The sequence below is a fragment of the Urocitellus parryii genome, chromosome 2, assembly GCF_045843805.1.
Source record: "Urocitellus parryii isolate mUroPar1 chromosome 2, mUroPar1.hap1, whole genome shotgun sequence".
Lineage (NCBI taxonomy): Eukaryota > Metazoa > Chordata > Mammalia > Rodentia > Sciuridae > Urocitellus > Urocitellus parryii.
Genome location: NC_135532.1, coordinates 173,579,082 through 173,600,980, shown reverse-complemented (window position 1 = coordinate 173,600,980; position 21,899 = coordinate 173,579,082). Strand labels below are relative to the sequence as shown.

General features: G+C 36.2%; 1 protein-coding gene across 2 annotated transcripts in view; it reads left to right on the top strand.

Moving 5' to 3' along the window:
- The window catches only part of Tfrc (transferrin receptor), a 31,169-nt gene that overhangs the window by 5,231 nt on the left and 4,039 nt on the right, over window positions 1-21,899 (top strand). For both annotated transcript variants that reach the window (XM_026393713.2, XM_026393715.2), the window contains exons 2-18: window positions 1,214-1,272; window positions 3,515-3,716; window positions 4,187-4,388; window positions 5,337-5,486; window positions 5,693-5,792; window positions 7,338-7,451; window positions 9,406-9,504; window positions 10,273-10,412; window positions 11,969-12,126; window positions 13,082-13,201; window positions 15,006-15,091; window positions 15,279-15,342; window positions 16,239-16,306; window positions 17,327-17,385; window positions 17,604-17,685; window positions 19,349-19,570; window positions 21,403-21,543. In XM_026393713.2, coding sequence (XP_026249498.2) covers window positions 1,237-1,272; window positions 3,515-3,716; window positions 4,187-4,388; window positions 5,337-5,486; window positions 5,693-5,792; window positions 7,338-7,451; window positions 9,406-9,504; window positions 10,273-10,412; window positions 11,969-12,126; window positions 13,082-13,201; window positions 15,006-15,091; window positions 15,279-15,342; window positions 16,239-16,306; window positions 17,327-17,385; window positions 17,604-17,685; window positions 19,349-19,570; window positions 21,403-21,543 — 2,043 coding nt within the window. In that variant the 5' untranslated portion in view covers window positions 1,214-1,236. The remainder of the gene's footprint in view (window positions 1-1,213; window positions 1,273-3,514; window positions 3,717-4,186; window positions 4,389-5,336; window positions 5,487-5,692; window positions 5,793-7,337; window positions 7,452-9,405; window positions 9,505-10,272; window positions 10,413-11,968; window positions 12,127-13,081; window positions 13,202-15,005; window positions 15,092-15,278; window positions 15,343-16,238; window positions 16,307-17,326; window positions 17,386-17,603; window positions 17,686-19,348; window positions 19,571-21,402; window positions 21,544-21,899) is intronic.

Below are 21,899 nucleotides of genomic sequence, written 5' to 3'. Positions count from 1 at the left end.
AAAGCCAACTTGAGCAATTTAGCAAGACCCTGTCTCAACATAAAACATAAAAAGGAGGTGGAAAATACTAGATTAAACAAAGGTGGCTGGGGCTCAAGCGGTAGCGTGCTTGCCTGGCATGCGTGTGGCCCGGGTTCGATCCTCACCACCACATACAAAACAAAGATGTTGTGTCCCCCGAAAAACTAAAAATAAATAAATATTTAAAATTCTCTCTCTCTCTCTCTCTCTCTCTCTCTTTGAAAAACAAAACAAAACAAACAAAAACACCCAAAGGTACCTCCTCCAAACAAAACAAAACAAACCTTAAAGAAGGGCTTGGGATGTAGCTCAGTGGTTAAACACCCCTGATTTTAATCTCTGGTACCAAAAAAAACCCCCAAAAATTATCAGTTTGCAGCCTTATATAAATCACTTAGCTTCTTAGGTAATTGATGTCTTCATCTGTAAAATAGCATACCTATGTGTTTTGTGTGTGTGTGTGTAAGATCTAACAGATTATTAGAGCAACTGTTTTAAATGAAGGATTAGGATTCTCATGTCTATTGCAGATGCTTTGTGATTTTGACTTAATTCTGCTTCAGTCTTCCCCTCCCCCAGATGATAGTCTGTTGTCTCCCCCACTTTTTTTTTTTTTCCAGTACTAAAGATTAAACCCAAGGTCTTGAATGCTAGGCAAGTGCTCTACCATTGAGCTACATCCCCAACCCTGTCCCTTTTTCTTTTTGCTGCTAAATTTGGCTACTTAAATCTGCTTAGCAGGAATGACATTCTAATTAGTTTTCCCCACATTTTAATTTTCAAATATGTCAAGCCTGCAGGTAAAGTTGAAATAATAGTACAGTGATACTCTTTCTATCCCCTTTAACTAGATTTACTGTTAGCTATTTGCCACATAGGGGTGATACACACACATGCGTACTGAAAATGAATTACAGACAAGATACTTCATTCTTAATTACTTGGCATTAATCTAAGAACAAAAATATAACATCACACTCCCAAAATCTGGCATTGATAGAGTAGCATTAGCTAGTAGGTAGTCCATATTCAAATTTTTTGTTTCTGTCCTGTCTTTCAAGCTAATCCCACTGCTACCCTGCTTTAATTCAGGAATTTGATATATAATAATCTATTCTGATGATGAAAAGCCCTCACTAATTTGATATAGTATTATCTATCTCATTATATTAATTCTTTATTCTAATATTAGGTTCTTACCTGTGGCAACTCACAATGATGGATCAAGCCAGATCAGCAATCTCTAACTTGGTAAGATATTTTTAATTATATTTTTGTTTGCAAGTATGTGAAGTATAAAAGCCTGACTTTCACCCAGCAAGCATGAAATAATATCCTCAACTATACTTATGTGATCTTTTACATTTGAACTAGGTTTTGAGGCATATACAGATCCCATAAAGGAAGGGTATATCTAGGCTTTTGTGTGGGGGGGGGCGATACTGAGAATTGAACCCAGGGATACTCTACGACTGAGCCTTAATCCTTTTTAATTTTTTATTTTGAGATAGTATCTCAAATTTTTTATTTTGAGATAGTATCTCAAATTTTTTATTTTGAGATAGTATCTAAATTGCCAGGCTGGCCTGTAACTTGAAATTGTATGTACCTCAGCTTCTTTGAGTAGCTGGGATTACATGTATATGTCATCACACATAGGGTAGATTCATATAGGCTGTAGATTCACTTGTGGGTTTTTTTGTTTGTTTGTTTGTTTGTTTGGTACTGGGGATTGAACTCAGGGTCACTCGACCACTGAGCCACATCCCAGGCCTATTTTGTATTTTATTTAGAGACAGGGTCTGACTGAATTGTTTAGCACCTCGCCTTTGCTGAGACTGGATTTGAACTCGCAATTCTCCTACCTCAGCCTCCCCAAGTCACTGGGATTACAGGTGTGCACCACCATGCCCAGCTAGATAGTTTTTGTTTTTTTAATATTTTTTAGTTGTCAGTGTACCTTTATTTTATTTATATGTGGTGCTGAGAATCCAACACAGTGTCTCACACATGCTAGGCAAGCTCTCTACCACTGAGCTACAACTCCAGCCCTAGATTCAGGTGTTTTTTTTTTTTTTTTTTTTTTTTTTTTTAATATCTAGCTTCAGGTATTTTATTATAGCAACAGAAAATGCCCCCTGGTATGATCCACCCTTCCCCTGGGAGCACTCCCAAATACCAAGATATGTTCCAATGTTTGTGTGAAGACAGGAATAGATTCAGTTCTGATTAAGGTTAATTATGGAAAATATTGTAGAAGCTTCAGGGTGTTTGGGTATGTTTGGTTATGTTGGTTCATGTTGTCTATTTGATAGGATGTTAGTGTACAGGTATAGTCCCAGCTACTTGGGAGGCTGAGGCATGAGGACCTTTGAGTCCAGCCTATGTAGCACAGCAAGATCTGATATCTTAGTATGAAGAATTCTCTTTTAAAAATGTGTAGAGGAGGGGCTATAGCTGTATCTCAATGATATAGCACTTGCCTAGCATGTGTGAGGCACTGGGTTCAATCTTAACACCGCATCTAAATAAATAAAGTTCCACTGACAACTAAAAAAAAAAATATTTAAAAAAAATGTATAGAGGAGCTGGGCACAACTTGGAAGGCTGAGGCGGGAGGATCGCAAATTCAAAGCCAGCCTCAGTAACGATGAGGTGCTAAGCAACTCAAGTGAGACCCTGTCTCTAAATAAAATACAAAATAGGGCTGGGGAGTTGGTGTAGGGGTTGAGTGCCCCTGAGTTCAATCCCTGGTACCAAAAAAAAAAAGTATAGAGGAGATATACAAACAGAAATCCTGAATGAAAAAGCTTAATGAAGAAGACCAGTATGTGATCTAGCCCTCATCTGCCATTGACAGAACTGGGCAGAGGGAAGGTTGTTAATTTGAAAGAGGAACTTCTTTTCCTTTAATAATGTATATCAGGTAGGTCGGGCATGGTGGTACACACCACACCTGATATCCCAGTTTGAGAGGCTGAGGCAGGAAGATCACAAGTTCAAAAACAGCTTTAGCAACTTAGCTGAGACCCTGTCTCAATTTTTAAAAAAGGGACTGGCGTTTTCACTCAATAATTAAGCTCCCCTGTGTTCAATCAATCCCTGGTTCAATACAACAATAACAACAAAAACTCTGTATCAGGTGATAGTAATGGTCCAAGTATGGTATTTGTGCATGTGCATGTTCATGGTGGCATACACCTATACTCTCAGCTTCTCAGGAGGCTGAAGTAGTAGGAGATTTTCAAGTTGAGGGCCAGTCTAGGCAACTTAGTGAGACTCTGTCTTAAAATAAAACAGGCTGTGAAATGTAGCTCAGTTGTATAGTGCCTAGCAAGTTCTAGGACTTGGGATCTATTCTAGTACCACCACCACCACCCCCCACCAAAAAAGAAAAGAAAAACAAAGTTTAGTACTTGAGCAAGTTTTTGTAAATGTTCCTAATTCCTTTTTTTTCCTCCATAATGCTTTCCTTTTTTTTGTTAAATCTCAGTTTGGTGGAGAACCATTGTCATACACCCGGTTTAGTCTGGCACGCCAAGTAGATGGAGATAACAGTCATGTCGAGATGAAACTAGCTGTAGATGAAGAAGAAAATGCTGACAGTAATATGAGGGCCAGTGTCCCCAAATCAAAAAGGTTTAACGGAAGTATCTGCTATGGGACTATTGCTGTAATCATCTTTTTCTTGATTGGTAAGTGTTTCTTCTAACCAATTTTGAGAAGTCTATTTTAGCTCAGCAGATCGTTATTTTGTACCTTTTAAGTGTCACTATGCTAGACACTAGCAGTACAATGATAACTAATACTTTATACCTGCCATTGAATTTAATGTAGTAGAAGAGACATACACAAATAATTTTAATATCTTGTGCATATCTTATGCTAGAAACATACACCTCAGCCTGAGGTTTCAAGGAAGGCTTCTGATGAGAAAGCATACCTACCTATAGTTTGAACAAATAAACTGTTTAAGTAGTTACTATATAATAGATTCAATGGTTTAAAAATCTGTGAAACAGAAATGCATTGTATACTTTAAAACTACTTAGAATTTAATTAAAATCAGTATTTTCAAGATTTAGCTTAAAAACTTAACGATTTCTATGGGTGTAGATTATTAATAAGTTCTACAAGTTTATTGCTCAAACTTTTTTATCTTCAGGATTTATGATTGGTTATCTCGGCTATTGTAAACGAGTAGAACCAAAAACTGACTGTGGAAAATCAGGAACAGGGGTGGAGGAATCAGAAAACTCAGAAGCAGAAGAGGACTTCCATGAAACACCTTCTCGCTTGTATTGGACAGACCTTAAAACAATGTTGTCAGAGAAACTGAATACCATAGATTTCACCAGCACTATCAAGTAAGTTTGAATTACTTCACAAGTTCATCTTCAATGTCTAAATGCATACTTACTGATTATTAGGTGGCAGTGAAAGAAAACAAGGGTGAGTCTTGAGGAGAGGCTTTTTAGGGTAGGGAAGATTTCCCTATAGCTACAGAAAAAAAGGGGTCAGCAAAGAATTACTCAGCAGTAGTGGAGAAAAGTTAGAACTTTCCTGGGAATTCTCCATTGAAAATTTCATAGCTTTGATCTTTTTGCAATCTTTTTTTTTTTTTTTTTTTTTTTTTTTTTTTGTAGCTTATTGCTCATTATCAAGACTTTTTTCTGCTTTGATCAGTTCCATCTTAGCCTTTTGTCACAACGTGTTGAGCTCTGCTACTGTCCACAAGGGCATAGTTTCTTTCATCTTCTACAGTCATAACTTATTTGACTGCCTGATTTGATATGTGCTCTACTATTTCTTGATTTCTGCTGGTTCTCACTCATTAATTCATAACCCAAGAGATATCCTTATAAAGTTTCTGTCCCATCTTCTTCAAACACATGTCTCTGTAAAAAACAAATCATCTTTTTACCTTTTGCTAGCTTCCTATATTTTCAATGTAGGAATTCTTTCAGTTTTAAATTAGCAATTTTGGTATTTTTACTTCATAGGCATTATGGACAAATTAAGTGTGGTCCATGGGAGACAGGGGCAAAAAATTAGTGTGCTGAGTATCATTAGTAAGAACCATGTGAGTTCTGACAGTTTTGCTTCCAGGGGATTCAAAATGCTTCAAAGAGGTAAAAATTGAAACTACATATCTTTTTTCTTCTGATTTTTTTTTTCTATCCGGTCATTTTAGGAAGTTTGGGTCATAGTTCATTTAATTGTGAGGATAATTCTGAGCTCTGGGATTAAAACAATTTGCTTGGTGATTGGGATAAATGTTTTATAAATGTTTTAACAGACTTTTTTCCCTCTAGGCAATTGAATCAAAATACATATATTCCTCGTGAGGCTGGGTCTCAGAAAGATGAAAGTCTTGCCTATTTTATTGAAAATCAATTCCATGAATTTAAACTTAGCAAAGTCTGGCGTGACGAACACTATGTTAAGATTCAGGTCAAAGGCAGGTATGTCAAAAGATCATAAACTTATTTTATAGAAGTAATGACTTTCAAGTCATGCTAACCATAGCAATGACTTTAAAAGTAAAAAACAAGTTTTAAGATTTAGAGCAAAATTCCCTCAAGCTAGATAATTCAAATGTATTCAAGCTATTTAATATATTTTCCCCCAAGGTTGGCCTTAACTTCATTTTAATTTAATCTTTTTTTAGCCGTGCTCAAAACTCGGTGATTCTATTGAATAATAGCCTGCCATATCTGTTGGAGAATCCAAGGGGTTACGTGGCATACAGTAAAGCTACAACAGTTACTGTAAGTAAGGCAAAACAGTGCATGAAATGCTACTCTGATGAATAGCTCTCCTCTTCACTCATTCTGCTCTGGTCACTTTGACCTTCTTGTTGTTTGCCATTTAAACTCAAGCATGTTCTTACCTCAAACCTTTTATAAAGTTTTACAAGCCTTTTATGAGGTTTTATAAAACTTGCCTTCCAGGGGTACTGTGTTGCACCCCCATCTGTATCCCAGCAACTTGGAAGGCTGAAGCAGGAGCAGCACAAGCTCCATGCCAGCCTCTGCAACATAGGGAGGTCCTAAGCAACTTGGCAAGACCTTGTCATAAAATAAAAAGGATTGGGGATGCAAAAAAGTAGCTCCCCTCTAATTACTTTCCTCTTACTGTTTTTTGTTGTTGTTGTTTGTTGTTTGTTTGTTTTTGTTTTTCCCTTTCATATACTTCTAGCACCTAACACCAACTATTTATTTCCACTGAATGTAAACTAGAGATTAGTTTCATTTATGACATGTCCCATAGCCTTGGAGAGTGCCAAACACATGGTGGTATTTGCTAATGAATGCACATATCAAACTCCCCTTTGGAACAGCTAAATATCCACCTTGGGCTGGGGGTGTGACTTAGTGTTGGTAGCATGCTTGTCTACATGTATATACAAAGCCCTGGGTTTGATCACCATAAAAGTAAATAATAAATTGTCAGATTATTTGCCAGTTATAAATCACATATTTGTATGTTGGCTTTATATTTAATGGATACCTTCTGCACCAGATGAAGTTTTATGGTGGTTTTCTGCATTCCTGATTGGTCACCTGTATCATTTGGAGATGGGGAGATTGTTTTGTTACGTAACATTGAGATTTTAGTTCATCTGCAATTTTTCTATATTCAGATATTGGGTTATTAATGTTAGTTGTTCACCAGTAGTGAATACTAATAGTTTAGAAACTTGATGACAACTTATGCAAACATCTAAAAGTTGGTTTATGCAAGTCACATTATTTTAATATAGTATTTAACAATTTTTTGGAAAGATTTATTACACTCTTCAGTTAAAACTTAGGCATGTCCTTAATTGTCTGAGATTCAGGAATGGAAATCTTATGTCATTGGTGCTTCTATGATAACCTGTATATGCCTCTGTGTTTAGTATATCCTATTATCACTTCTTTTCCCCAGAAATATCCGAAGCAATGTAAAATAGTCTTTAAATTAAAGCCATCATGTGATAAGCAAAAGCATAAATAAAGAATGCTGGGAATCTTGGTTTTACTCCTGATAACTGACCAGTTTTAGTTCTCGGCGGACACAACATCTTTGTTGGTATGTGGTGCTGAGGATCGAACCCGGGCCGCACGCATGCCAGGCAAGCGTGCTACCACTGAGCCACATCTCCAGCCCTAACTGACCAGTTTTGACATTCAGAACTTTACAATATCTTTTTGGCTTTGACCCCCCCCACACACTTTTTTTTCCTCCCTTTCTTGGTTTCCTCTTTCAGATTCTATAGCTGTTCTGATACAGCTCATTAATGCTCATTAAACCTACTGTCTTTGTTCTAGGGCAAATTGGTTCATGCTAATTTTGGCACTAAAAAAGACTTTGAGGATTTAAATGTTCCTGTTAATGGATCTTTAGTGATTGTTAAAGCTGGGAAAATCACTTTTGCAGAAAAGGTGAGTATGGGTTACCAAATTCAGTGGTATCTTACTAGTTAGTAAAATGCTATTTCTTGTCAATTTTCTCAGATTTCATTTATCTAAAATCATAGGATACTTCAAAACTATGGCATATTCACTTTCTAGTATTTTGTAGCCAGCCATCATTGTCTATGAAAATAAAATAATAAAAAAATGCTTAAATGAGCAGGGCATGGGCACACTCCTGTAATCTCAGTTACTCAATAAGCTGAGAGTACCAATTTCAGGGCCAGCCTCAGCAACTTAGGGAGGACCTAAGTAGTTCAGTGGTTGAGCCTCTGTGTTCAGTCTCCAGTAATAAAAGGAAAAAAAAAAGAAGCTTAAGCGAAAGCAATTTAAATTATGTCTGTATAACCCGGCTTTATGTGTGTATAGAATTCAGTTATGTTTTATTAAAGAGGAAATTAAAACATGCTACACAAAGGACAAGATCGTAAAATATTTATATTTTTTTTATTGGTGCATTATAGCTGTATGTAAAGGTAGGACTTGTTATTATGTATGCATGTATGAATATAACAACAATATGATCTGGCCAATATAATTCTCCAATATTTCCACTTACCCTCAACTTGTCCTGCCTGGTCCCTTTCCTGTATCCATCTCCCTTTGATTTTCACAAGGAACCCACTCCCCTTTTCTTTTCCTTTTTTCCTCTCTAGCTTCTACATGTGAGAGAAACTTCTGATCCTTGACCTTCTGAGTTTGGCTTATTTCACTTGACATGTTCTCAAGTTCCATCCATTTTTCTGAAAATTACATTTTATTTTTTATGTAACTTTGTTTACTTTTTATGTGGTGCTGAGGATCAAACCCAGTGCCTCACCTGTGCTAGGCAAGCACCCTACCACTGAGCTACAGCTCCAGCACCTCGTTTTTCTTTATGGCTGAATAAAACTCCATTGTGTATATGTACCACATTTTCTTTATTCATCCATCTATTGATCAACACCTAGGTTGGTTCCATAATTTGGCTGTTGTGAATTGTGCTGCTATAAACATGGGTATGCAAGTATGACGACTTTAATTCTTTAGGATAAATATGGAGGAATGGTATAGCTGGATCATATGGAGGTTTCATACCTAGTCTTTTGAGGAACCTTTATACTAATTTCCATAATGGTTGTACTAATTATAGTCCAACCAACAGTATAAGAGTGTTCCCTTTTCAACACATCCTTTATTATTGTTTGTATTCTTTTTAAAATATTTTTTAGTTGTAGATGGACACAATACCTTCATTTTTATTTATTTGTTTTTATGTGGTGCTAAGGATCAAACCCAGTGCCTCACATGTGCTAGGTGAGTGAGTGCCACAGCCACATCCCTTATTGTTTATATTCTTGAAGACTGTCATTCTGATTGGTCTGAGATAAAATCTCAGTGTAGTTATGTTTTTCATTTCCCTAATTGCTAATGATGTTGGACATTTTTTTTCCATATATTTTTGGCCATTGTAAGAAGTGTCAGTTTAGTTCATTTGCCCATTTATTAATTGGGTTAGTTGGTTTTTTTGTTTGTTAAACTTGTTCTTTATGTTTTCTGGATATTAATCCTCAGAAAAATTTCTCCTATTCTGTAGGTTCTCTCTACACATTCTCAAGTGTTTCCTATGCTTGTAAAAGCTTTTTAACTTGATGCCATCTCATTTATTAACTCTTGGAATTATTTTCTGAGCTAGGGGTCCTATTGAGAAAGGGACTGGAAAATATTAAAAGACAATGGTTATCTTGAATCAATTTTCAAGATTCTCTGTAATTTGTTAAGTTTCAAGGGATTTTTTTTTTTTTTTTCTAAATGTATAAGATACTTGAAACTTTTGGGAATATCAGTTTAGTCCTGTAACAATTTGTTCTTTAGCTTAAAGTCCAATGTGTATTATTCTCACCTTATATGATTAGATCTTCATTTTCTGACTGTTTTTCTGTAGGTTGCAAATGCTGAAAGCGCAAATGCAATTGGTGTCTTAATATACATGGACCAGGCTACGTTTCCCGTTCTTAAGGCAGACCTTGCAGTCTTTGGACATGTGAGTTCTTATTTCTTAATTCAATGAGTTTTTGAGTTCTCCTAATTGTTACTGGTTCCACCTACCTTAGTAGAATTAAAACTATGCACTGGACATGGTGGAGCATGTGACTAGGGAGGCTAAGGCAGGAGGATCACAAGTATAAAGCCAGTCTTTGCAACTTAGAGGTTGGGTATATGGCTCAGTGGTTAAATGCCCTTGGGTTTAATCCCTGGTTCCAAAAAAAGAAAAAAAGAAAATAAATACAACTATGTCTCCTTTAATGCTCCTTTAATAGAGTTTTAATAGGAAGCAGGGAGATAAGTACTTTATCAGTAATGTCTTGAGCTACCAGGGTGGGTGTATGCCTGGGGTTCAAGCAGAGGATGAGGCAGGAGAATTTTAAGTTCAGGCCAGCCTGGGTAACTGTTGAGACCTTATCTCCAAAGGGTGTGTGTCTGTAGCGGGGGGGGGGGGGGGGGGGGGTGGATCTGGGGCTATAACTAAATGATAGAGTGCCCTGGGTACCATAAAGAAAATAAGGTGTGTATAGTGCCTTGAATTGAAATTGCTAAAAATATTTATTGCCAAAAATACTTCATCAGTAGTGCTTTGAATTGAGAATTTGGCCTATGTCATCTAAAAATAAGTGTTACATATTATGGAGCCACTTAGACTTTAGGTTGTTGAACTAGCTTGGGCTGTGTAGCCTCATACCAATCGGAATCTTCTAGGTAACTTCTTAAGTGGCAGAGAGAGCTAATTAACTCTTTCATTTCTATTTACTAGGCTCATCTGGGAACAGGCGACCCTTACACACCTGGATTCCCATCTTTCAATCATACTCAGTTTCCTCCATCTCAATCATCAGGATTGCCTAATATACCTGTCCAAACAATTTCCAGAGAATGTGCAGAAAAGCTGTTAGCGTAAGTTATTATTTGAAAGCTGTCTTGTAAGGTGAGGTTTTATAAGAGAAAACTGACTAATAAGCTTAAATTGATCTAATAAAACCTGAAAATCATTGTGTATAATTTTCTACATTTGGGAATTTGGGGAATACTTATTTAATAACTTGGTATGAATAAAATGAAAAAATCCTCTATAAAGTGATATTGATAATAGATATTAGATTTATAAACTCAGGAATTCTTGTTCAATTTGGTCAGTGAATTCATTGTGTGGTATTCTGGCATAACTTCTGCTTGAGTCCTTTTTATGGTAAAGCATGTTGTTACCTATGGTAACCTATTAAATTATAGGAGCAAATATGTTAGAATTCATGTTGAGCTGCAGTAACACTGTAACATCCACTAGTATTTGGATGATTTTCTTTGGTAGCACAGAATTATTCTGGTTTCCTAGTCTATATTGAATGTCCTCAGTTCTCATAATAGTTTCCAAATGTTTTATGGTCATAATTAATTCTTTTGGATAATCCTTCCTAATACACAAGTACCTCTTAAAAGTAGAGTATAACCAGCTGTGGTAGCACTTGCCTGTAGTCCCAGTACTTAGGAGGCTGAGGCTGAGGCAGGATGTTCACTTGAGCCCATAGACCAGCCTGGGCAACATAGTGAGACCCCCATCTCAAAACAAATATTCCAGTCTGAGAGTACACATATCATTAATTTTTTTCTGCTTAATATTGTCATACAATAGATATCTAATTTTAGACCTTTATTCAAACTTTGAAAAAAATTGTGTTATAGTAAGAGGTAATAATTGTTTTTTTGTGGGGCGGTTACTGGGGATTGAATTTGGGGGACACTCAACACAGAGCCACATCCCCAACCCTTTTTTATATTTTACAAAACCAAATCTTTACTTATTTCAAAGTGTTTTATTTTTCCTGTGGTGCTGAGGATTGAACCCAGTGACTCACATGTGCAGGCAAGCACTCTACCAAAAAAAGAACCCTAGTCCCCTTTTTTGTGTTTTATTTAGAGACAGGGTTTCACTAAGTTGCTTAGCACTGCCTCACTGTTGCTGAGGCTGGTTTGAACTCTATCCTGTACCACCCGTGGGTGTAATGTTTTGATGCAGGTTTGTTTTTTTGTTTGTTTGTTAACGAAACTTTAGAGAAAGATAACTCCCGGCAACACAGGAATATTCTTTTATAATAGATGAGAATATACTTTACCTTTGGAGAGAGCTGGGAAATATGAATTATATTAATGGACTTTTATGATCTTTGTTCTGAGTACATCTTGGCATGTATTTCAAATGTAAACTAGCTTTGTCTCAGGCAGATGAGAGTAAGGAGACATTTAAAAATATTGTTAAACTAGGAAATAACTCATGGTTTTCAAATAACTGCCTACTGATTGGAGTAAGAGGAAAATGGTTGACCACTAGGGATTAAATTTTTTATATTTTCTTTATGTGTCCTTTGAACCTAGAACCTGGACAGACTGTAGGACTGATTTTCCAATCCTTACAGAAATAACAATAACCCAGATCTTTGCCTGTTTTCTACTTCTAGAAAAATGGAAAAAGACTGTCCTCTTAGTTGGAGAGCAGACTCTTCATGTAAGATGCAATTCCCAGAGAAAATGAGTGTGAAGCTATCTGTGAACAATGTGCTGAAAGAGATAAAAATTCTTAATATATTTGGAGTTATTAAAGGCTTTGAAGAACCAGGTAAAGAAAGACCTTTGTTTTGTACTTTTTCCATTGATTTTTTTTTTTTTTTTTTTTTAATTCTCCCCTTAGGCATGTGGCCAGAGAAGTAGGGAGTGCAGGAAGGCTAGCATGGGTTGGTTTTATGAAGTGCTAAATCTTATCTGTCCTTACCTGGACTGTGGTGTTATCAGCCTTATTGGGAGGTAATAAGACCCTAGTTAAAAACTGATCATCATTACTAGACTAGGGATAAGCACATTTTTAATCTCCGATGTTATATGTCAGATCTGTAGTTAGGCTCTTTTATACTTAATGCATACTCTACACTTTACTGGCATGCTTATTCTAGACTTAATTATTAGAAAGCAGTTTTAAAGCTCATCATAGCTGGATGCTGTGGTGCACATCTGTAATCCCATCAGTTGGGATGCTGAGGCAGAAGGATCGCAATTTCAAAGCCAAACCCCAACAACTTAGCAAGACCTTGTCTCAAAAATAATATAAAAAATTAAAAAGGGCTAGGTATGTGGTTCAATGATTAAGTGCCCCTAGGTTCAATCCTTGAAATAACAACAAAAAAGGTCAGGTGCAGTATTGCTTGCCTGTGATCCCAGTTTCTCAGAAGACTTGTAAATTCAAGACTAGCCTCACAACTTAGAACAGGGTAGGGTATAAGCACCCCTGAGTACTATTTTTTATAATTTTTTAGTTGTAGATGGACACAACACATTTATTTATTTACTTATTTTGTAGTGCTGGGGATTGAACCCAGGACCTTATGCATGCAAGGCAAGCTCTCTACCAACTGAGCTATGCCCAGTATTCAACCCAGTGCCTCACACATGCTAGGCAAGCAAACTGCTCTACCACTGAGCTACAACTCCAGCTCTCTGAGCGATATCTTTTTAAAAACAGAATAAACTCAGTTGTGTAAAAAAGTAATTTATTTTCTTTTTCTCCCCACCCCTCCAAGATCGCTATATTGTAGTAGGGGCCCAGAGAGATTCCTGGGGTCCTGGCGCTGCAAAATCCAGTGTAGGAACAGCTCTTCTCTTGGAACTTGCCCGGACATTTTCAGATATGGTTTTAAAAGGTAAAGTACAAAGTTTGAGACCTTTGAACATTTATGTACTATGTATAGTTCTAGATGTTATTATATGCTTTTTTTACTTTTGCCTATCTTCTTAGAGGAGGATTCTCTTATGCTAATTTTTAAACATAAGGTAGATTGTCTTTTCTTTTAGTTGCTTTTGACTTTGATATGACTCTAAAGAAGGGTCTTATTGAATCATCGGGGGTTTTTTTAATATTTATTTTTTAGTTGTAGATGGACACAATACCTTTATTTATTTTTATGTGATGCTAAGGATCGAATCCAGGGTCTCTGTGCTAGGCAAGCACTCTACTCCTGAGCCACAATCCTAGCCCAAATTATCAGGTTTTTTGGATATTGGAAAAGTATTTAGCCTTTTTTTTTTTTTTTTTCCTTCTCCAATTTGACATATCCAGAATGACATGCCAAATTTAATAGTGGCATTCATGAAGGTGCTAAAGCCAAACAAAATGATAATATTATTCTGTTTATTTTCAAGTTTTTCTATGGTACTTGCCACTCTTCCAACCCACCTACACACATAATGCAAACCCATATTATGCTTGAACCTTTCAGTTATATGGTAAATTGGTTAACTTTTATACAAAATACATTGATACAGAAAAGTAATTATCTTGCGTAATTATTGGGATGGAGAGCAGTGTCATATGTAATTCCAAAAGGCACTACTGTAAATGAGATTTCTCTAGAAACTTCCCATAAGTTAAATTTCTAAGTTTTTGTTCTATTTCATAAGTATATTTCCATGTTCACATGGGTATGGTGGTGTATGCCTATCTTCTCAGCTGCTTGGAAGACTGAGGTGAGAGGATTGCTTGAGCCCACAAGTGTGAAGTCAGCTTGGGCAATGTAGTGAATGAATGAACAAACAAAAACCCTTTAAATGACTTTGCTGCTAAGCAGATTGTTCTCAAAGAAGATAGATATCACAGGGCATGGTGACTCATGCCCATAATCCAAGCCATTTGGAGACTAGCACCAAAGGATTACAAATTCAAAATTCTTGTTTTGAGGGCTGGGTATGCAGCTCAATGGTAGAGAGTGCCCCTGGATTCAACCCCTAGTACTCCCCACCTACCAAAAAAAATATAAATTATAGAAGATGCACATCATACTTGCACTACGATTTCCAAATATTTTTTGATTCAGGAGTTAAGGTACTCCAAGAGCCAGGTCATTGGTGCACCCTTGTAATCTCAGTGATTTGGGAAACTGAGGCAGGAGGAGCTCAAGTTCAAGGCCAGTCTCAGCAATTTAGTGAAGCCCTAAGCAACTCAACAAGATCATGTCTCAAAATAAAAAGGGTTGGGAGTGTTAGGCTTATGCCTATAATCCCAACAGCTCTGGAGTTTGAGACAGGAGGATTGGGAGTTCAAAGCCAGCCTCAGCAATGGTGAGGTGCTAAGCAACCCAGACCCTGTCTCTAAATAAAATACAAAATAGGCCTGGGGATGTGGCTCAGTGGTCAAGTGCCCTTCCTGGTACACACACACACACACACACACACACACCCCGTGCAGCAACAACAATAATAAAAAAACAAAGGGACTCAACAAAAAGAGTAACTATTGTGTACTTGAAATCTTATTGGTAGAGATCTCATTCTACCCTTTGTAGATCACTTAAAAATTTTATTCCTATTCCTTTAGCACTCTTTACCTGGGGTCTCAATAGGAAAATCAATATTTTAAAATCTTCTGTTTTGAATTAGAAGCTTTATTATGTCAGTTACTTGCCTGTACCCCTTTCCCAACGTTAAACTAATTTTTTTGTTCTCCTTCAGGTGGGTTTAAACCCAGCAGAAGCATCATTTTTGCCAGTTGGAGTGCTGGAGACTTTGGAGCGGTTGGTGCCACTGAATGGCTTGAGGTATTCTTTATATATCATTTGTACTCAGAACAGCCACTTGAACTTGTATTGACTTTTGCTGTCCTATAGAAATTGCTCTTTTAGGTTTATTTATACCATTTTAGAATCCAGATGTAAAAATGAATCCTTAATAAGAGCTAATGTAATAGATAGATTAATTCATACTCATTAATATTTTCTCTTTTAGGGATACCTTTCTTCTTTGCATTTAAAGGCTTTTACTTATATTAATCTGGATAAAGTTGTTCTTGGTAAGTATCCTTTTCACTAGTAATTTTATGAATTCAGGTAAACTCTGAAACAACATAAGAAAAGTTCATAAAGGATAAAGGAGGGGCTGGGGATGTGGCTCAGGCAATAGCGCATTCACCTGGCATGCGTGTGGCCCGGGTTCGATCCCCAGCACCACATACAAACAAAGATGTTTGTCCCCTGAAAACTAGAAAATAAATATTAAAAAAAAAAAAAAAAACCCTCTCTCTCTTTAAAAAAAAAAAAAGGTTACTGAATGGACACAGATTGATTTGTCTAGAGCAGTGGGTCTCAGTGTGGTCCCCTGATCAATTACATCAGGACTATTAGGAATGCACACTTCAAGGCCCCACACTAGATCTTTTGAGTCAGAAACTGGAACAGTTTTTAGTTTTAGAACCACTAATCTGGACCATATTTTAGACCAGAAGGAACTAACCCATACCATATAGAGCAGAACTTCTAATTCATATCCTGCTGGATTGTGGCAGCACTGATAGAAATACTAGATAATCAAATTCATGAAAGAGTTTGCATGTTACTTAAAGTTTATATGTAGTTTTATAGGAGAGATTATGCGTGGGATATCTATGGGAAATCATTGTACCTCTTAATTTTGCTGTGAACCTGAAATTATTCTTTTAAAAAAAGTCTCAAAAAATTATAAAGGTATGTGAAGTCAAGGACTAAGAGCCTGAGTTGAGTCAATTAAGAGTTCTCAAAGATCTTGGCTCCTCAACTACTTTTTTTTGTATACTTTGTTACTATTTGTTACATAGCACCACAGCTATAGGTAGGTTACTCTCTTCCTGTTCTTATTTTTTTTAGTTGTAGAAATCTCAATGTGAAATGTACTTAATGGAAAGGGGACAATGTTAAAATAATTTCTTTGCAGGTACCAGCAACTTCAAGGTTTCTGCCAGCCCTCTCTTATACAGGCTTATTGAGAAAACAATGCAAGACGTGAGTGTATAACTAATTACAAAAATGTATAACTTTTTTGTCATGTTTATATAAGATGAAAAATATTTAGGCCATTATCAGTAACCAATGATAAGAATTTAGGATAAATTTTATAATAGCATTATTTAAATCATGCTCTTGGTTTGTTAATCCCTAACCTGTTGAACTGCGTGAGGTGAGGAAGGTAACACACACACACACACACACGGCTCCAATCTCAAAGAAAACATAATCTTCTTTGGAATATGTAACAAAATGCCAAGAGACCCTGAACTGTATTGTAGATGCCCACAGAACAGTGTGTATAAGTTGGAATGCTAAGGAAGGCTTAAATGGACTTAAATAAGTCCAGATGAAATATTCATTGAATAAAGACAAATGACTATAATTTTGAATGAGGGAGGAACACATGTTAAAGAGAATATTTGCTTAATGGATTTAGAGGATGTATACTGGAGTTGGGAGAAAACAATATTGGATGTTGGCCTTGATCCTGTTGGAATCTAGAAATTATTATAGGGCCTCAAGGCAGTGATGTGTTTGCTGGTTAGATTAGCAGTATAAAAAGTGGTACAAGGAGAGACTCGGGTTGTGGCTCAGAGGTAGAGTGCTCGCCTAGCATGCGTGAGACACTGGGTTCTATTCTCAGCACCACATAAAGCAAAATAAAGACATGGTGTCCACCTATAACTAACGAATACATTTTTTTTTAAAAAAGTGGTACAAGGAAGAAACCAGAAACAAAATAGGCATATCCAGAAGGCTAGATAAGAACATTTTAAATTGTGGTCAGGCCACCTGTAAAATGTCAATAAGGAAGACATTTTTTTTTCTCATCATAAGTGATGGAACTGACATATAAATCTATAGGGTTAGCTTAAGAAATTTGAGCTGTTTTAACTGCTTTGAAGAAAATTTTTTTCAATGTAAATGTAAATATATAGGTTATGAATATAATTTAGTGACTAGCCTGAATAAGTTCAGAAAAGTTAAGTTCTAATGATAATTTCTTATTTATAGGTGAAACATCCACTTACTAGACTATCTCTGTATCAGGACAGCAATTGGATTAACAAAGCGTAAGTTGAAAAGTGAATGAACAAGCCAAAAGAAAAGCAGAATCACCCAGTAGCACCTACTGTGTTAGGTAGAACTACAAACTTCTTAACCTTGCAGCCACCTTAGCTATCCTTAGGGATATTCTATTTAAGAATTTATTTCGAGGCTAGAGGTGTGGCTTGGCAACAGTCTGTTTTTTAGGAAACTTTCTAAAGACATGTTCTCTTTTCCTTGGCAGTGAGCAACTTTCCTTTGATAATGCTGCTTTCCCTTTCCTTGCATATTCCGGAATTCCAGCAGTCTCTTTCTGTTTTTGTGAGGTGAGTCTGAAGAGTTCTAAAGCATTATATGTTAGATCTTGTATTAACTTTGAGACCAACTTTCCTAGAATGCTCAGATTTTTCAGAAGTTGTAATTACTGCATATTCCCTTATTATCAGTTTTTAAATGGACTTGTTATCTTGGCTTAATGAGCATTTGAGTTTATTACTAAAATTTCTTCAAAGAAGTATGAGTTTTACTAACAAGGCTTAGTTTCTTTAATGATTGAGTAGCCAGGGACTAAATATTGAATAATGCAGTATGGATATTTGCATTAAATAGAAAGTTCTGCCAGACAATACTGATATTGATAATATATATATATATATATATATATATATATATATATATATATATATATATATATATGATTGCACAGATATTGCACAAAGTTCTAGATCTTTGTCTAGCAATGCTCATGTCTTAAGCAGGGATTTATGGGTAAAAGCAGAAAATTTAAACAGGTGTGATTGTCAGTAGACAGAACTTTGAACTGAGCATATTGTACAGAAATAAGATTGGCTTGACACAAGAGCCAGTTAGAAGGCACTGAAGGCCAGGCAGAATAAATAGAATGATGGAGTCATCTGCACTGAAGTAGTTAGAGTAGCATTAGCATTGGGGAGTCAGATGGAAGCTGTTGATTTGTCATCAAATTGTCAGTTCAGTAGAAGCCAAGTCCACAATTGAACTTTTAAATCATTGGGTGTTTTAGCTAGGACTAGGAGGGAAGAAAATATAAAGTAAGGGAGTGATAAAAAATGTGAATTTAGAGATATATGGTTGAAATTTTTTTGACCTTTTGCAAGAGCAGCAACATAAATGGATTGAATTAGCTGGTCATAATGTCTACTGGATGTCATGTCTTATGGTTGAAGGATTTTGTGATTCCTATTCATCTTAAGAAGATCTTTTAAAACTTCAAATGTAGTTTGAGATGACAAAGCCTAGAAGTTCTGGTTAGGAGGTACAGTCAGAAATGTACAGTCTGAAAGTAATGAATTAAAGTCAAAGGATTATCGGTAAGAGTTTCACCGAGGGCAATAGCAGGGAGTAGAGCTGAGGCATAAGAAATAGTTACTAAAGTTGTATAAGAAGCATCAAACATTTTGTTAGAAAGGTAATATGTATGATTGGACCAAGTGCTGCATGATTAGGAAGAAGGTAAGTTTTAATCCAAGAATAACACTTTTTATAGTGCAATTCATGTATGCTTTTTCTCTTTCCCCATCAATATGGGCCAAGCTTCCCAAAGAGAACAAAGTATATAGCTTCAAGGAATTTGGCCTGAAATCTGTTCAGAGAATGTGATATGATAAAACATGAATTCTATAGGACCTGGATGGAAGAAATTGTCATTCTAGAAGGATAGATTCAGAGGAAGTAGCAAGAATGTCATCTTATAGAAGCAGATATGAGATAAAAGTGGGTAGGAATATATTAAAAATGAAGAATTGTGGGCTGGAGTTGTGGTTCAGTGGTAGAATGCTTGCCAGCACCACAAAAAAAATAAATAAAAATAAAGGCATTGTGTACAACTAAAAGAAATATTTTTTAAAAAATGAAGAATTGCAGTAACTGTTACCTCAATGGTGAAGCTAGAATGTGAGGCCCCAACTCTTATAACTCCCGTGAGTACAGTAGCCTTCCTTTGTTTTCCAGAATGGGAATTATCCTTATTTGAATACTGATATGGATACCTATGATGTACTGATTAAAGAAGTCCCTCAGTTGGACAAAATGATGCGAACAGCTGCAGAAGTGGCTGGTCAGTTCATGATTAAACTTACCCATGACATTGAGTTGAATCTGGACTATGAGATGTACAACAACAAACTATTTTCATTTGTGAGAGATCTGAACCAGTACCGAGCAGATATAAAGGTAAACACTAATTGAAATTTATTTAAAAATAAATTTTATTAAAATTTAAGTTAATTTTTTAACTGATACTTAAAAGCATAAAATGTGTATTTATGGAGTACCATGTGATGTTTTGATATACTGTATAATCTTTAAAATCAGGGTAAACATATCTTCTCAAACATTTTTTTTCTGTTTAGTGCTAGGGATCTAGCTCAGTTGGTGGAGTGCTTGCCTCTCATGCACAAGGCCATGGGTTCAATCCCTTTTCAGAACTTTATACTTTTAATACCCACCGATGAGCTTTTACCCATCCCTCCCTCATTCCCTTCTCCCCTGACTGTGGTAACCACCATTCTACTCTCAACTTCTGTGAGATCCACTTTTTGATTATCCACATATGAATGAGTGAGATCATGTAGTACCTTACCTCTCTGAGTCTAGCTTTTCACTTGACAAAATGATCTGTAGTTCTGTCTGTGTTGTCATAAACAACAGGATTTCATTCTTTTTTTTTTTTTTAATGACTGAATGATATTCTATTGTCTATGTGTACCAGCCACATTTTCTTTGTTCATTCATTGGTTGATGGACCCTTAGGTTGTTTCCATTCCTTGGCTATTATGAATGTGCTGCAATAAATATGGGAGTACAGGTATCTCTTTGACACCCTGATTTCATATCCTTTAGGAATATACTCAGGAGTGGATTTGCTGAATCATGGTAGCTTTAGTTTTAATTTTTTGAGGAACCTCTATTTTCCAATAATGGCTATACTAATTCACATTTCCACGAGACTAGGTTCTTATTGCTAAAGTATCCATCAATTTGAAGTATGATATTCCTGGGGAGCGATATGATTGGCAACCAGAGTGTGTGTGTGTGTGTGTGTGTGTGTGTGTGTGTGTGTGTGTGTTTTGTACTGGGAATTGAACTTGAACATGAAGAGTGTTTTAAAGTAAAGTTTGCTTTAGTATTCTACTCATTTGAAAAAGGAGGAAGCTTTGGGATATAAATTTAGGATAGAACACAACACGTACTTCAGAATGTAGAGCTGTGTGGTGTTCTGTTGTGTCTGATCCCAGTCAACCTGTACATAGGTAAGACATGAAGATCTCAGTTGTGAATATGGGTTGTATTCCTTTTGGACAATGCTCAAATGGAAAGAGCATACCAATAGTTATTAATGTAGTGTCCAACTAGTTTTATGGTATGAGGACCTGATTTAAGGTTCTTAATTGAAGTAACTCACTGATAACTGAATTTTAATAATTATGGCTTTCTTGAAACTAATTGTAACTGTTCAGAAAATGGGACTTACCAGATGGAAATAATTAGATGTTGAAGATCATTGAACCAACTTGTGGTTTTCCCCATAGGGAAATTGAACTGGAAACAATGTAATACATAGGATTATAATTTTTCTTTTGTAAATTATGTTGAATTTCTTAATGAGGATGGTTTTCTTATGAGATTAAGAATGGATAATTGTACTAGCTGCTGAGTTAAAAAAAATGAATGTATTACTGTGTTCATAGAGCCTCTGGTACAAGATGTTTCTAGTTTTCTAAGTCCCAAGTTTCCCTGTCAAGTCATTCCTTTTATCTTCTGCTGGGCATGGTAGCATACGCTCTTAATCTCAGCTCAGCTTGGGAGGCTAAGCAGGAAGATTGCAGGTTTGAAGCCAGCCTTAGTAATTTAGTGAGGCCCTAAGCAACTTTTAACAAAGCCATGTCTCAAAAAAACCACAAAACTACTCCTCAGTTGCCACATCTACATTATTAAAATGATACGTAAAATCATACTGAGAAAATACAACTTCTAATAGTGAATTTAATGTCTTTCCTTGACAGGAGATGGGCCTGAGTCTACAGTGGCTGTATTCTGCTCGTGGAGACTACTTCCGTGCTACTTCCAGACTGACAACAGATTTCCATAATGCTGAGAAAACAAACAGATTTGTCATGAGGGAAATCAATGATCGTATCATGAAAGTAAGTAAACTTCTTAGTAATAGTGCACTCCTGTAATTCCAGGTACTTACTTGGGAAGCTGAGGATCACAATCCCAAATTAAAAATGGCTGGGGGTATAACTCAGTGGTAGAGCACTCCTGGATTAAATCCCTAGTATTAAAACAAAAAAGGAGGAACTAGATGTGTAATTTAATTGAAAATTGGCTGGTGCCTATCTTTTTTTTTTAAATATTTTTAGTTTTTTATGTGTTGAGGAGGATGAAACCTGGGTCCCGCCTGTGCTAGGCAAGCGATCTACCACTGAGCCACAATTCCAGCCCCCCCAGCCATTTTTAAAATTTTTGTTTTGAGACACTCTCACTCAGTTGCTGAGGT